This window comes from Phaenicophaeus curvirostris, chromosome 14 (assembly GCF_032191515.1).
Source record: "Phaenicophaeus curvirostris isolate KB17595 chromosome 14, BPBGC_Pcur_1.0, whole genome shotgun sequence".
Taxonomy (NCBI): domain Eukaryota; kingdom Metazoa; phylum Chordata; class Aves; order Cuculiformes; family Cuculidae; genus Phaenicophaeus; species Phaenicophaeus curvirostris.
The window spans coordinates 16,869,538-16,881,785 of record NC_091405.1 but is presented as its reverse complement, the minus strand read 5'-3'; the positions used below and the strand labels follow the sequence as shown (position 1 = coordinate 16,881,785).

The window sequence follows — 12,248 nt, the reverse complement described above, 5'->3', positions numbered from 1 at the left end:
ATCAACTTCAAACGGAGAACAAGGACATATTTTGGAATTTAAAATGCATTCTTTTTAAATACAGCTCTGTTCTCATTCAAATAAAGGTTGATTGCTCTTATTTTCACTGACAGCTTGGTGACACACCCTTGTTATCTCATCTGCTTTACGCACAGTTCTGTATGTTCAACAGCCCAAACGTGTAAGTCAGTAAATAAAATTGCTAGTTGTTCTTCAGTGAAAATACCTACACAGTTAACTTGAAAGAACAGATACTATGTTTTGTTCAAATACCTAAGGAAGCTGTGGTATCTATACCTTCAGTTCACCTCACAGAGAATACACAATACGTACAAATAAGAACATAGTGTCTCTATACAGACTGTACTTATTTAAATTAACAAACTTTTACAGCTTACTGGTATGTGCTGCAGAACCAGCACAATGAAAACACATTACAATAACCTGCTACAATATCAGCCTGCCCAACATTCAGTCAGGGGGCACTTGTAGAAAGACAGGAACTTACACCAGCGGTTGAGCACTAGGTATATTTTCAAGTATTCCTTCAGCATTTGCTCTATTAACAGGCAATCCTAGAGCTGCACAAGCACCAAAGAAAGTGACCAATTTGACTTTAAAAATATACATCCCTTTCCCAGGAGTAGCAAACAGCATGCTGTAGACAGAGTAAGTTGGTGCAGGCTGTCACTACTGACCTCTAGAAACCCTCCTTTGTAACAGAATACTGACACACCACCCACTGCTTCACAGGGGAAACTCAGCCAAGTTGTTTTTGTGTTTCTATATCGTTTCCATAGCAAAGGTCACTGCATGCGTAAGTTAAACTAAAGCTGGAAGGCTAAAGACTGAAGGTCACTACAGGATAAGCCAGAAGAGCTTCACGCCAGAGCAGTTCCAGCCGCATTACTATGCTGCATGCAGTACACTCATGCATGCATGGCAGTACTTAAATTACACTTTTTTACCAAGCAACGTCAAAGACAGTAAGTCTTCACCGAAAGGGCCACTAGGCACTGGAACGGTCTGCCCAGGGAGGTGGTTGACTCGCCTTCCCTGGAGGGGTTTAAGGTGCGGGTGGATGAGGTACTGAGGGGCATGGTTTAGAGACTGGTGGGAATGGCTGGACTCAATGATCCGGTGGGTCTCTTCCAACCTGCTGATTCTATGATTAATGAGGGAATTTTTGGATCATCAAGAAGTTGTATTTTATATTACAAAAACACTCACATGTTCTTAATGCACATATGGAAAAAACCCTTAAAAAACAATGTAATGTTAGAGACTATGTAGATTAATTTGATCACTGAAGACAGCAGCATTTAAACCTGGAATTTTGTGGTAGTGGCGAGAACCTTTTCCAGAAAAAGTCAGCATTTTTCCAGATTACATGCAGATTATTCTAGGGCCATATCTGGTTCACTTATTAGCTCCCTGCTCTGAGCTAAAGGAAAGCTTGCAACACCCGACAAGCTTGTGAGAAGATGTTTTTTAGTCTTTAACATTTAGGAGTTCTACCTTGCCTCACTGCCTTTCTTTAAAGTAAGAAGGTTCTGTCTATGTTTTCCATTTATTGTTGTGGGCCAAGCATCACTAATCTCTATTTAAATGCAAATATTATCTATCCAAAAGATGTGATTTCTTAAGACCTGAAACAAGACTTGAGAAAAACATTCAGCAGAAAATATATGCTTTACAGCAAACTGGTACTTATCAGACAATATGAGTATACTTTTAAACAGTTTGCTTTTCTGAACTAAATCCCACTTTGTTTACTTACCAAAAACTCCAATAGCTAATAGTGTGTCACTGAACCCAGAAGTGATGTTATGGTGTCACGTGCCTACTCTTTCAGATTAAAAAAAACATAGAACTAAAACTTGGGGGCAGTGGAGGCGGATAGTGGTTAGAAAAATAATTTCATTAGTGAGGTTTTATGCTCAGCAGTCAAACAATACCAGATACTAATGACTTTCAGACAGCACCCAAACCCATCTGACTGCATTGTTAAAACAATTCTCCTGCAAAACTCTCCAGCATTTAGAAGAAAACTGCCACATTTAACCCACTTTTCACTAGGGTTTAATACTCATGTTATCCTTTACGTGCCTTGCGTTTACTTGCTAACTGAAGATGAAGTTTGTATCAGCACTTTAATACTCCTTCCCCTTTGCACAATTGTCTCCCTGCTTATGGCACTGCTGTGTGGGTAAAGTAGGCTGATTAGAAAGCAAGCTTCTACACACAAATAGGCTTCCCTAAAAATAGGGCAGAGTGTTGAAATACAAGCCACGTCAGGGGAAAAACTTGTGGTAAGTTCAGAGAACAAAAGACCTGATGAACAACTCCAGCTTCACCAAGTGCACCAGTATCCACATAAAAATCCTCAGCTGAAAGTCAAAGAATAGGGAAGGAAACACACAGCTGTGTGAAGAACTGTGAGCACTTACTAAGCATTTCCTTCAGACAGATTTCCTAGGCTTTTCAGCACCTTGATATAAAAAGCATTTTGTAACAGGTTATGTCCTCCTGGATAGTCCCATGGCAGCTGGATGCATTTCAGCAACTTCTGTATTCCTTAGCCCCCCAAACAGCCCCCAGAGTTACAGGAGGGCACAAGGGGAAAGTGAAGGCTCAATCCTATGGAGGTGAAAGGAAAGATAAAGTTGTTCTCTTGAATCAGGTATTTTTACGTTTACTTGGGAAAGTTACGAGTAAAGAGATGTTAAAACTCACCATGAAATCTAAACAACCTTAAAGGAGAAGAACTTCAACTGATGAAATTTTAGTCCACTCTAAACAGTTATTTACCAAACAAAATGTCCTAGACCTCACTAAATAGTTTTTCTTTTTTAAAAAAGAAGTCCCATTTCAAGAAAAAAAACCAAACAAAACCTGCCTTTGAAATGTTTCACCCTCAGACAACAGAGATGTGACCCACAAGCCCAGAGTTTTTCGGACAGCTACATCAGAGGCACTAGTGCGTGGCTTTGAAGAACTGGACATTTTCTTCAGGCATTTCTCCATGTGAATTTCACTTTCAAGTGCTGTGCAGCTACTTTCCTAAAGGACTGTGAAGGCTGCTAGTTTAAAAGCTGAAGGGCTACTCTGCCAACCTGAACAGCAAACCTATTAACACTGACCTGGGAATAAAAGCAAAGGATGACAACGATCCAAAGGCATGAAAATGAACATAATTTGAAACAAAAGACATAACAATGACTAACACCAGTGGTACAATTCATCATGACTTTATCAACAGTTGCATTTTGAAGGGCTTGAGGCCAAGCATATGTAAAACCAAGAAATTCGAGCTCAGGGAAGTCCGTGAAAGTCAGACTGACCATGGTCACCCCTTGAGGCCTTGCAGAGGTGCAGTGAGTGCTGACCTATAATTTCCAATGGATTGTTTAAAAGAAACTGGGAAAAATTCATGGAAGTAAACACTGTTCAGATATTCTGGGCAATACCCCAACCACTGGCTCACAGAGTCGTAACACAGCATGAATTTTTTTTTCTTTCACACTGATTCTGCCAAGGTTATAATGTTACAAAAAATTAAATATCTGATTTTAAAAATAAATACGTTAAAGTGAACCAGCATCTATTTCCCCTCTCTAAAGGGCAGTACTTTTTTCTATCACTTGATTATTTGATGTACCTTTCCACCAAATGAGAAGGAAAAGCAGGCACATCAAAAAAGCATCCTCCTTCCTCATTTGCTAAACAAGCTTGAGTAGACAGGTTTGAAGACTTCAAAATAGTACAGACCTTTGCAATTCTGAAAAAAAGTGAGACACAGAAGGAGCAAACTTTTAATAAACTATTAGACTGGACTTGTGCCACTATTTTAAAAACACTTTAAAGGTCATCACAAAGACAAAAGGGTCTAGCAAAGGACTAAAGCAAACAAGTAATTGCAAATACCAGTGCACTATTGGTCATGACACCGTATGTTTACACAAATGTACAAAAAATCAGGGGTTGACAAACTTTGCTTTCTATTTCTGAAATCTCACACTCTTACATGTTCATTCATTACTTGCAGACAGGATTGAAAGTGTTTTAAACACTAGCTTCAAGCATATTTTGAAAATTGTTTTAGCTCAAAGCCCTGTCCCATTCTACTGAACCCCCTAAAAATGAGATAAATTCATAGCTGAACCAGCATTAGACTAATAGTACCACTTCACACAGTGCAGAACTGCACCTGTGGGAAGAGTGAGAAATTCAGGCAATGGTGACCATTTATTTGGAGTCAGATGAAATGTGTCAGCTATTTGTATAAGAAGTTTTGTAGACAGGTAAAATAAGTACTTGAACCTGTTGTATTTTAACAGCAGAGGCAGACAGCGTGCAGAGGCTTCTTCTGTCTTCTGACAATGCATTACAAAATTTCCACATAATTTGGATGATAAAAGTTCAACATGCCACCTTTCTTCTCGCCAACCACTCCAGCAAGCTATTTATTCCTTCCCTTATGTCAGTGCAACCTTGTGGATTCTCTAGCACAGTAAAATAAATTGCTCCAGGTGACAGATTAGCTGGAACATACTCCCAGAAAGGCAGGGGTGACATTGACAGGTATCTGCTATGTACAACATTTGTCTCAAAAAAGCTGAAAACAAGAGAATTTCACTACAGAATTTGCTTCCTAAAAGTCAATGAACTTACAAAGCAGAGCACGATGCTCCACTCATTTCCCTTCCTCATATTTGGAAATAAGCTGATTAAACATACTCACAACAGATGATGCCAAATTTATCAGAAGCTTAGTCTCCTAGCAACAGGTACGGTACAGTATTAGTAGTAGATTAATGACATGCACCAACACATTATTGGCTTGAAGCTATCTGCTATCTTAAAATCTTTATTTTAAATAATAAATCAACAGCACATGCAGAGCTACAAAAAAGTTTCACAGTTTAGAAATGAAGTACTCTAGCTTTCCATAAAATAACCTTCAAGAGCGAAATGAACTGTGTAGCAAGCAAAAGCATACAGGCTTCAGGCACCCAAAGGTGTGGTGGCTGGACTTCATGATCATTGCAGGTCCTTTGTGACTGAAATATTCTACTCATCCACATACTTTCTCTCTCTTTGCTGACATCAAGTTCTTTATTGCAAGTAAAGTGCAATAATTGCAAGAAAGTGACTGGTGTAAAGCTAAGAGCACCAAAAATAAAAGCTGTGTCAGAAAAATAGTAATGCATATCGTGAATTGGATTTGCGTAATAAGACTCCAGAAGTGCTGGACGAGATTTCACTTTTGTATTTAAATAAAGTCATTTTCACCTGCTCACAGCTGTTTAGTATTTACCTTTCACCAAACTTGGCCCCTAGCATACTGCTTTTCCCAGCACTGAGTAAAACGTTAATACAAATCAATGTTTTGTTTCATAACTTCCTCTCTCCCATCAAGCACAATTAATTTCTAATCCAGCTGGAAGAGACCAAACTGCAAAATAGAATATTGATTTGCATTTGCATTCATTTTAATTTAGAGAGGCGTAGTACAATCCACATGTTTAAACATGATACTGTCAGACACAAATACTATCTCCATTTTAAAGACAGTATTATTGAAACAGCAAGGTATTTCTCAGTTCTAATGCAAACAAACAGTTTTTAAAATAATTGGTGTAAGTTACAGGTTACAGATCTCTTTTCTGACTTGCCATCTAGCACTGCGGCTTAGAAGCATCTAGTTCTGTAAGCAAAAGAAAGCCTACATATATTGTCAAATCTTATAAAGAGTAGCAAACCAGGGCCTTACATCTAATTCTGAGCTCAACAATAATTAGATGGGGTTTGCGAAGTATTTAAACAATACTTTACACCTTACACTAACATCGATACTTTAGATGCCATTAGCATTTGGAATATTTAGCATTAGCTAAAGAACCCAGCCAAAGCAGCTGTTGATGGCAGGTCCCAGTTATCAAACCAGGCAGTACATCACCACCCTCTATTTGCCAGACTAGGACTTCTGTCTGCACTACTGCATGTTTTTCAATCCGATCAAAACTGTTCTGAGAGACAATAAAGCTTGCCTGACTCTGTTAAGACAATAGAAATGGCAGAAAAAGAAAGGAAGAAACAAGCTTACTTGCCCTTACAGATAACCAGTCCAAATCTAATGAAACCACATGATGCCTTATTTTCTAAGGAGACAGCTACCAATAAACAGTGAACAATCATCTTTGGCTCATGCTGAAGAAAGAAAAATCAAGTTTAATTTACTCCAAACATTTAAGTGAAACTGAACTGAAACTTAACAGAATTTATGAGTACAATTACACAGAAATAAACTAATAAAAACATGATCAAGAGGCATTTGTAGTGTTTAGAAGCTCTCTCAACACCAAGAGAAAGAAGATTTCTGATTCAATTGAAGCTATATCGTATTTCAGTATAGCTCGAACTAATCTATTATTGTGACTTTTCTTACCTGTCCCCAGGCACACTCCTTCCTCCTTAAAGTTGATGTTGAAAATACTAAGTAATACACCATTGCTCTGTGAACCCATTCACAAGCATAAGACTGCATGCAGTGTAAAACTGTGACATGTACTGTAACTGTAGATTTTTAAACATCTAAACTAACTTCTATATCAGACAAGTTACATTTCAAAAAGAAAACCCTACCGAGCAAAGACTGTAAGCTTCACACAGGGCAACAATTCACAGCACTGAAAATACCAATAACTGTAGTTAAAAAGTTACCTTCAATTCAAGAAAGCCAGACTTCCTACCTTCACTACAGGGTGTCCTCCAGTAGATGCTTTTACTGCTCCTCTGCTTCCTTCCGTTTCATAGTGAGCTCTGTGATGAGTTTTAGGCTGGACTTCTATTTTCAGCTCGCACTGCCCATAATGACTTGGTAAAGGCCAGTCAAGAGGTGGCAATGAAGATGTGCTGCAATCAAGATGAGCCCACTATGGTTAAACAAACCATACCATTTGGCCACAGTACAAAGAAACTTTACTGTAAAATACAGACAGTGATTCCATTTTTCTAAAAAATTATGACCAAATAAAAATAGCTGTTAGCCTAAAACTGTTACTTGAAAATTCCGGAAGTTTGCTGGTGCATTAAAATCTTTCATGAAGTATTTCTTTCGATGTTGTTAGAGTGGAATTCCTTCCTTCCAAGACCTGATTGAAAGAAAGGTACTGTATGATCCCCCTGCCCCACACTACCAGTGCTATTCTGTAATGCCTTTATAATAATTTTTGATCCTTAATTGTATCAGCAAGCAAGTTCAAATGTTCAATTTGAGGGAATAGTTCAATCTGCAATTTAAGTTTTAATCTCTGCATTATTATTTTTCAGCTTATTGGATTTGTTTTTCTAAGACTGGCAACCATTGCATTTTGCTAACTATCATTAAAATGAATATATACACAATGATCCAAAATTTTAAAAGCTAGTAGTCCTATCTAAGCATAAAGATGTACCACAAGAGACAAATACACCTAAAGTACATGCTTAGCTTATCCATAGATTACATACACCCTTACGGAGAGTAGCAAAGTCATTCCACGGAAGAAAACCAAGATGCAGTAACAGAAGTAATACGGAATAACCTCAAAGGGAAAATAAGCCATGTGATATCACCAACACTTTCATACCTATCTATTTACCTGCATAGATTTATAGACTTATTCTAATATGATTAGCAGCCAGATTCTAGTCAGTAATTACCCAGTAAATTAATTAATGAACATTTAGAAGTGAATGTTTATAGCATTGTGTACCAAACAAGAACATTTACCATAAAAATCAGTTTCTATTAAAATAGTTTTGTACTATTTTATTCTGACCAATGGAGAAAATAGATGAGGTTTTAAAGAGATGTACAAACATTGGTTTACATCACCTGAGAAAGCTCAATTCCATTTCTTTCTACCCTACAGGAAGTCACACACCCCACACCCCCCATCAATCCAAAGCCATGCAAATTTCCACAAACATAAATAGCCACAAGCCCAAGAAAGATAAATGATACATTCTGGAAAATTCAGTTAAGACCTATAAAGCACTACCACAATTGAGAAAGAAGAGAATGTCTGGACTGAACAAAAAAAAAAAAAAAAAACCCCTCTGTCTTCAGCAAGTATCTGAACAGACTTGGACTTAGCCTGCAGCACCATACACCTACCTTCTTCTACAAAAGAACAGTTGCTAAGGATGGAAGAAAGAGAGAAGAAACTACATTACTTGCTGGCTATCTCCTCAGGAGAACAACCTACAAGCCTGTTGAGCTGCTGCTTCATGGCGTACCCCTACTGTGCTCTTCAGGAGAGGGCTTATGGTATAAAATAACCCTTTTCTGCTGAAGTACCTTTCTGAGAACAATGGGAAGAAGAGGAGTCGTGCCACAGCAGCCGCATTTACTGGGGAGGAAAGGACTGGCAACGGTGGCAATCAAAGAGGAACTGACAGGAACGCAACGTAAGCCCAGTCCTTCCAGACACTCACCACAGGCCAAGCTGTACTGCCTAAGTGCTACTGTCACCTACCAACTAGCCCATGCGCTTTCATAACTACTGAAGAAAAGGATTCAAGTCTTTAGTCTGAAAAAGGAAAGAAAATGTCAGGATTAGAAAACACCAAAAGAAGTTTGAAAAGGAACTTAATACGTGAGAAATTTGTCTTTAGTACTTCTGGAAACCTTTTTCCCCCCCATGTAGCCAAATATTCTATGTCAAAATAGTTGCTATGCACTGTGAACAGATACAGTCCCTAAGAGAAATTGGTATGCATAACACACACCACAGACTATATACCAGTTACTAGGAGGTATTACTGAATGGTTAATAACAAACTCAGTCAAGAAGAAAGCATTTGTTAGTTGTGACCACTCTCCATAAAGCCTCCAAGAGGTTTAATCCTTCTGCAATTACCCAATAAAAACGTGGCCCACGTGGTATCAGACTCCCATTATCTCCTGAAAAAAATATGTGGAGTACTAGAAGAAACACAGAGACAGGAAAACAACCAAGTCTCAAGATTTTGTCATTCTTTGAAAACAAATAGAAAATATCAGCATGAGAGTGCAAGCAAGCATACAATGCATGCACAGATGCCTAAAATGCCAAAAAATTGGAAAGCTTTCAGAATAGTTTTCTAAATAAATTACAGAGCCTTTGAGGCTGTGCTGCATCAAAGTGAACTTTTCTAGATGTCACAGGCCAGAGAGTTACAGCTGCTTTCCGTTGAAGTCTGATGTAGGATGCCCTAACCATTGCCTGTCTCCAAATATTCCGCTGTCTCCATCATCCTCAACTCCTCGAAAGCACTGGAATGTTAAAAAAAAAAAAAAAATTCAGGGTGCACTGTCATGCACCTTTCTGCCATATGAAGATATCAGTCTAATGCATTTCTGCTTCCGTATCACCCTTACACTTTTGAGACAAATGCTGTAAACATCATTTCAAGATCAAGTGCTGTTACTCTTAAATTACCTGAAACACATTTAAGAGTAAGAAGCTCAGCTGCCTCAGAATTGAGCAAAAAGTGGTGTTACAAAAAGATTTGTTTTCCCTAGTTTACACTCAGCATGACGGAATTTGCATTATTGAGGAAGCCATCCAAGTTTTCATTCAGAACCCAGAATCCAATCAGCTGCTCCCTGTGGGGCTTCAAGTCATTTTAGACCAAAAGATTAAAAAAAATAAGAATGATTGTTATTTTGAACCCCTCACTTTTCAGACATGATGGAGAAGGAACACATTTGTGGACACTTCTACACGTTTCATTACAAAATTCTACCCACTTCATTGCCAAATTGTGCTTACAATAGCTTGTGACTTGGTCTTTTACAGAAGTTTCTCTAATTTTTGTTTTTTTTTTTCTTCAAATGAGTACAAACCTTATTAGCGCTGAAATAACCTACCAGTAGAACACCAAATTACAAGTTAGGAAGCAGAAATGAGTGACAGTCATTCTATAACTTATTAAATCAGATCTTAGCACGCCATTGAAACAGCACCGATTTGCAAACCTACAAATATTTCTCCAGTAATACCAAGATAGTTTTATAACCTGATTAATGCAAGCCTTCAAAAGCTCATACTCCAATCAAGCCAAGATTAAAGGCTTAAAGAGCAGCAGCTATTAAGGGAAACTCAAAAGTAAAGGAACCCTTCAGTAGCGTCCTCAGCAGAAGCCATTTCATTTAACATTATTCACTGAAGTGATAAAATCATCAATATTAACAGTTACCTTCTTCCTCTGCAACCATTATCTCTAACATGGAGTCGATTCAGACCTGTAGAAGCTGAGGCTCAGCTCAAAGACTGATTATGGCCCCCCTCAGGAATAAAAGACTGCTTGTTTGTGTTTGACTGTGGCCCCACAACAATACATGTGGGAATGAAGGAAGAACAAAGCCCATGAGAGCCACTAAAACCAATCCGGTGAAAAACTTAAACCAGTTACCAGCCATTTGTAGCACCCTTGGATCACTGGACAAACAGCTGGGGCTCTGCGCAGACAAACTGACACTGGTACCTCAGCTGAAGCAGAGGAGGGATTGGCTCAGGTTTTAACTAATGCTCTCCTGGACTCCTCCCTTAAAGTGTACACGGGTGGAACTGATCCAAGAACTCAGCCACTCAGTATGAGCATGTTCTCGCCTCTTTGTTGTCACTAATTGCAGCAATAACCTTGCAAAGGTACCCAGTAGGGTATCAAGATGCTTGTGGAAGTTATTTCCTCCGCTGGTTAAGATTCACAGATCTTCTAAAGCAATTCCTTTTTTATCCTAGCTGCAGCAAAAACATCATCATCCAATTATAGCTTCTCCCAACATATCAAAACCTGTCACTATGGGAAAAAGCCTATTGACCATACAATGGACATCCCACATCTTTTCCTCATCGCAGGTTTTTGCAGGGATTAACCAACAGCATATCCTGTGACAAGTCAACGTCACAATACAGCAAACCCCTCAGAATCTCTGACCCTAACTATGATCCAACATTGAGTTCCATTCCCAGAATGCTTGTGCAGCCAAAGCATGGCCATGGTTGCTCTTCACTACCTGGAACAAATCAACATTTTCCTTGGTGGAGTAATTTTGGAGTTAACAGTTTTGAGGCCATTCCAGTTGCCACAGTGACTAATCAAGTAGACTTGAAAAATACCATTTATGTTCAAAATATCACTGCTACCAGCACAGCCACAGTAACTATGATTTCAGAGTATCCATACAGTATGTTGCCAAGTAAAATCTATATCATATCAGAACAAAGAGAGCTGAATCACATGCACAGCACAAAGGTCCCGTATCAAATGGTACTTACACTTCTCTGGATTCATTAATGGTGTGTAAACATTACAGCAATAGCAAAGCTTATTAAAAAGTCTATGAGGTTCAAAGTTCTCTTGCTTGTCTCATTTAAGTGGCTCCTTATCTTCAAAGTCAGCAGTTTACAAATATTTTCACTTTAAAGTTCTGCTAAATAACACCAGCTATGCTACTTTATCAAAATAAGATAACTACTTAGTAGAATAAACACGGCTATAGTCCACTCCCACCAAAAGATTTATTCTGCTTAAAATTAAGAGCAAAGTTACTTCAAAAATCAAACATAATTCTGTTCCTTGCTACTCCCTAGACTTCCAAGAGAAGAATTCAGACAAGAGAAGCAACTTTTCAGAGTTTTTGGCCATCTGCCATTATACTTAAAACTACTGTTTTCTGAGAGAGTAAGTAACACTGTCAGCAATCCCAGTTCCCAGTAGAAACTGCCACATAATTGCAGGTAAAATACTTCAGGTTGCCATTGAATATCTATCACTAAAGAGATTCCTGAATTGTAAATGCATCTATCAAATCTTGTTTGTTCATCACCACTGAAACAAAGAAATTACCTTATCTCCCACCACTTAGGTGCTCTACGTTATATTTGTGACACAGCAATATGAAGACATCAGTTTACATAGGAGTTTTTAAATAAACATAAATCTAAGAATTCCAAGAGAGAAGACACCGTAAAAGAAACTGGGTTTTATTTCTAGATTTATGCCTATATTTTTGCCCATTAACAAATATTGTCTCGCTACCTACCAGACAGAAAAACTATATTGTTCCCATCAAACACTTGAGAGATTAAAGAAAGAAAAAATGACTGACCCTACAACATGTCTATTTGCTCAAGACAGATTAGACTCCCAAGACTGTGCCCTAGTGTGAGCAAGGCGAACAAATTTGGATATTTGAATATGAAGAGACTCTA

General features: G+C 38.3%; 1 protein-coding gene across 2 annotated transcripts in view; it reads right to left on the bottom strand.

The window, feature by feature from the left end:
* NFATC3 (nuclear factor of activated T cells 3) overlaps positions 1-12,248 on the bottom strand; it is a 63,894-nt gene that overhangs the window by 30,710 nt on the left and 20,936 nt on the right. For both annotated transcript variants that reach the window (XM_069868339.1, XM_069868340.1), the window contains exon 3: positions 6,756-6,918. In XM_069868339.1, coding sequence (XP_069724440.1) covers positions 6,756-6,918 — 163 coding nt within the window. The remainder of the gene's footprint in view (positions 1-6,755; positions 6,919-12,248) is intronic.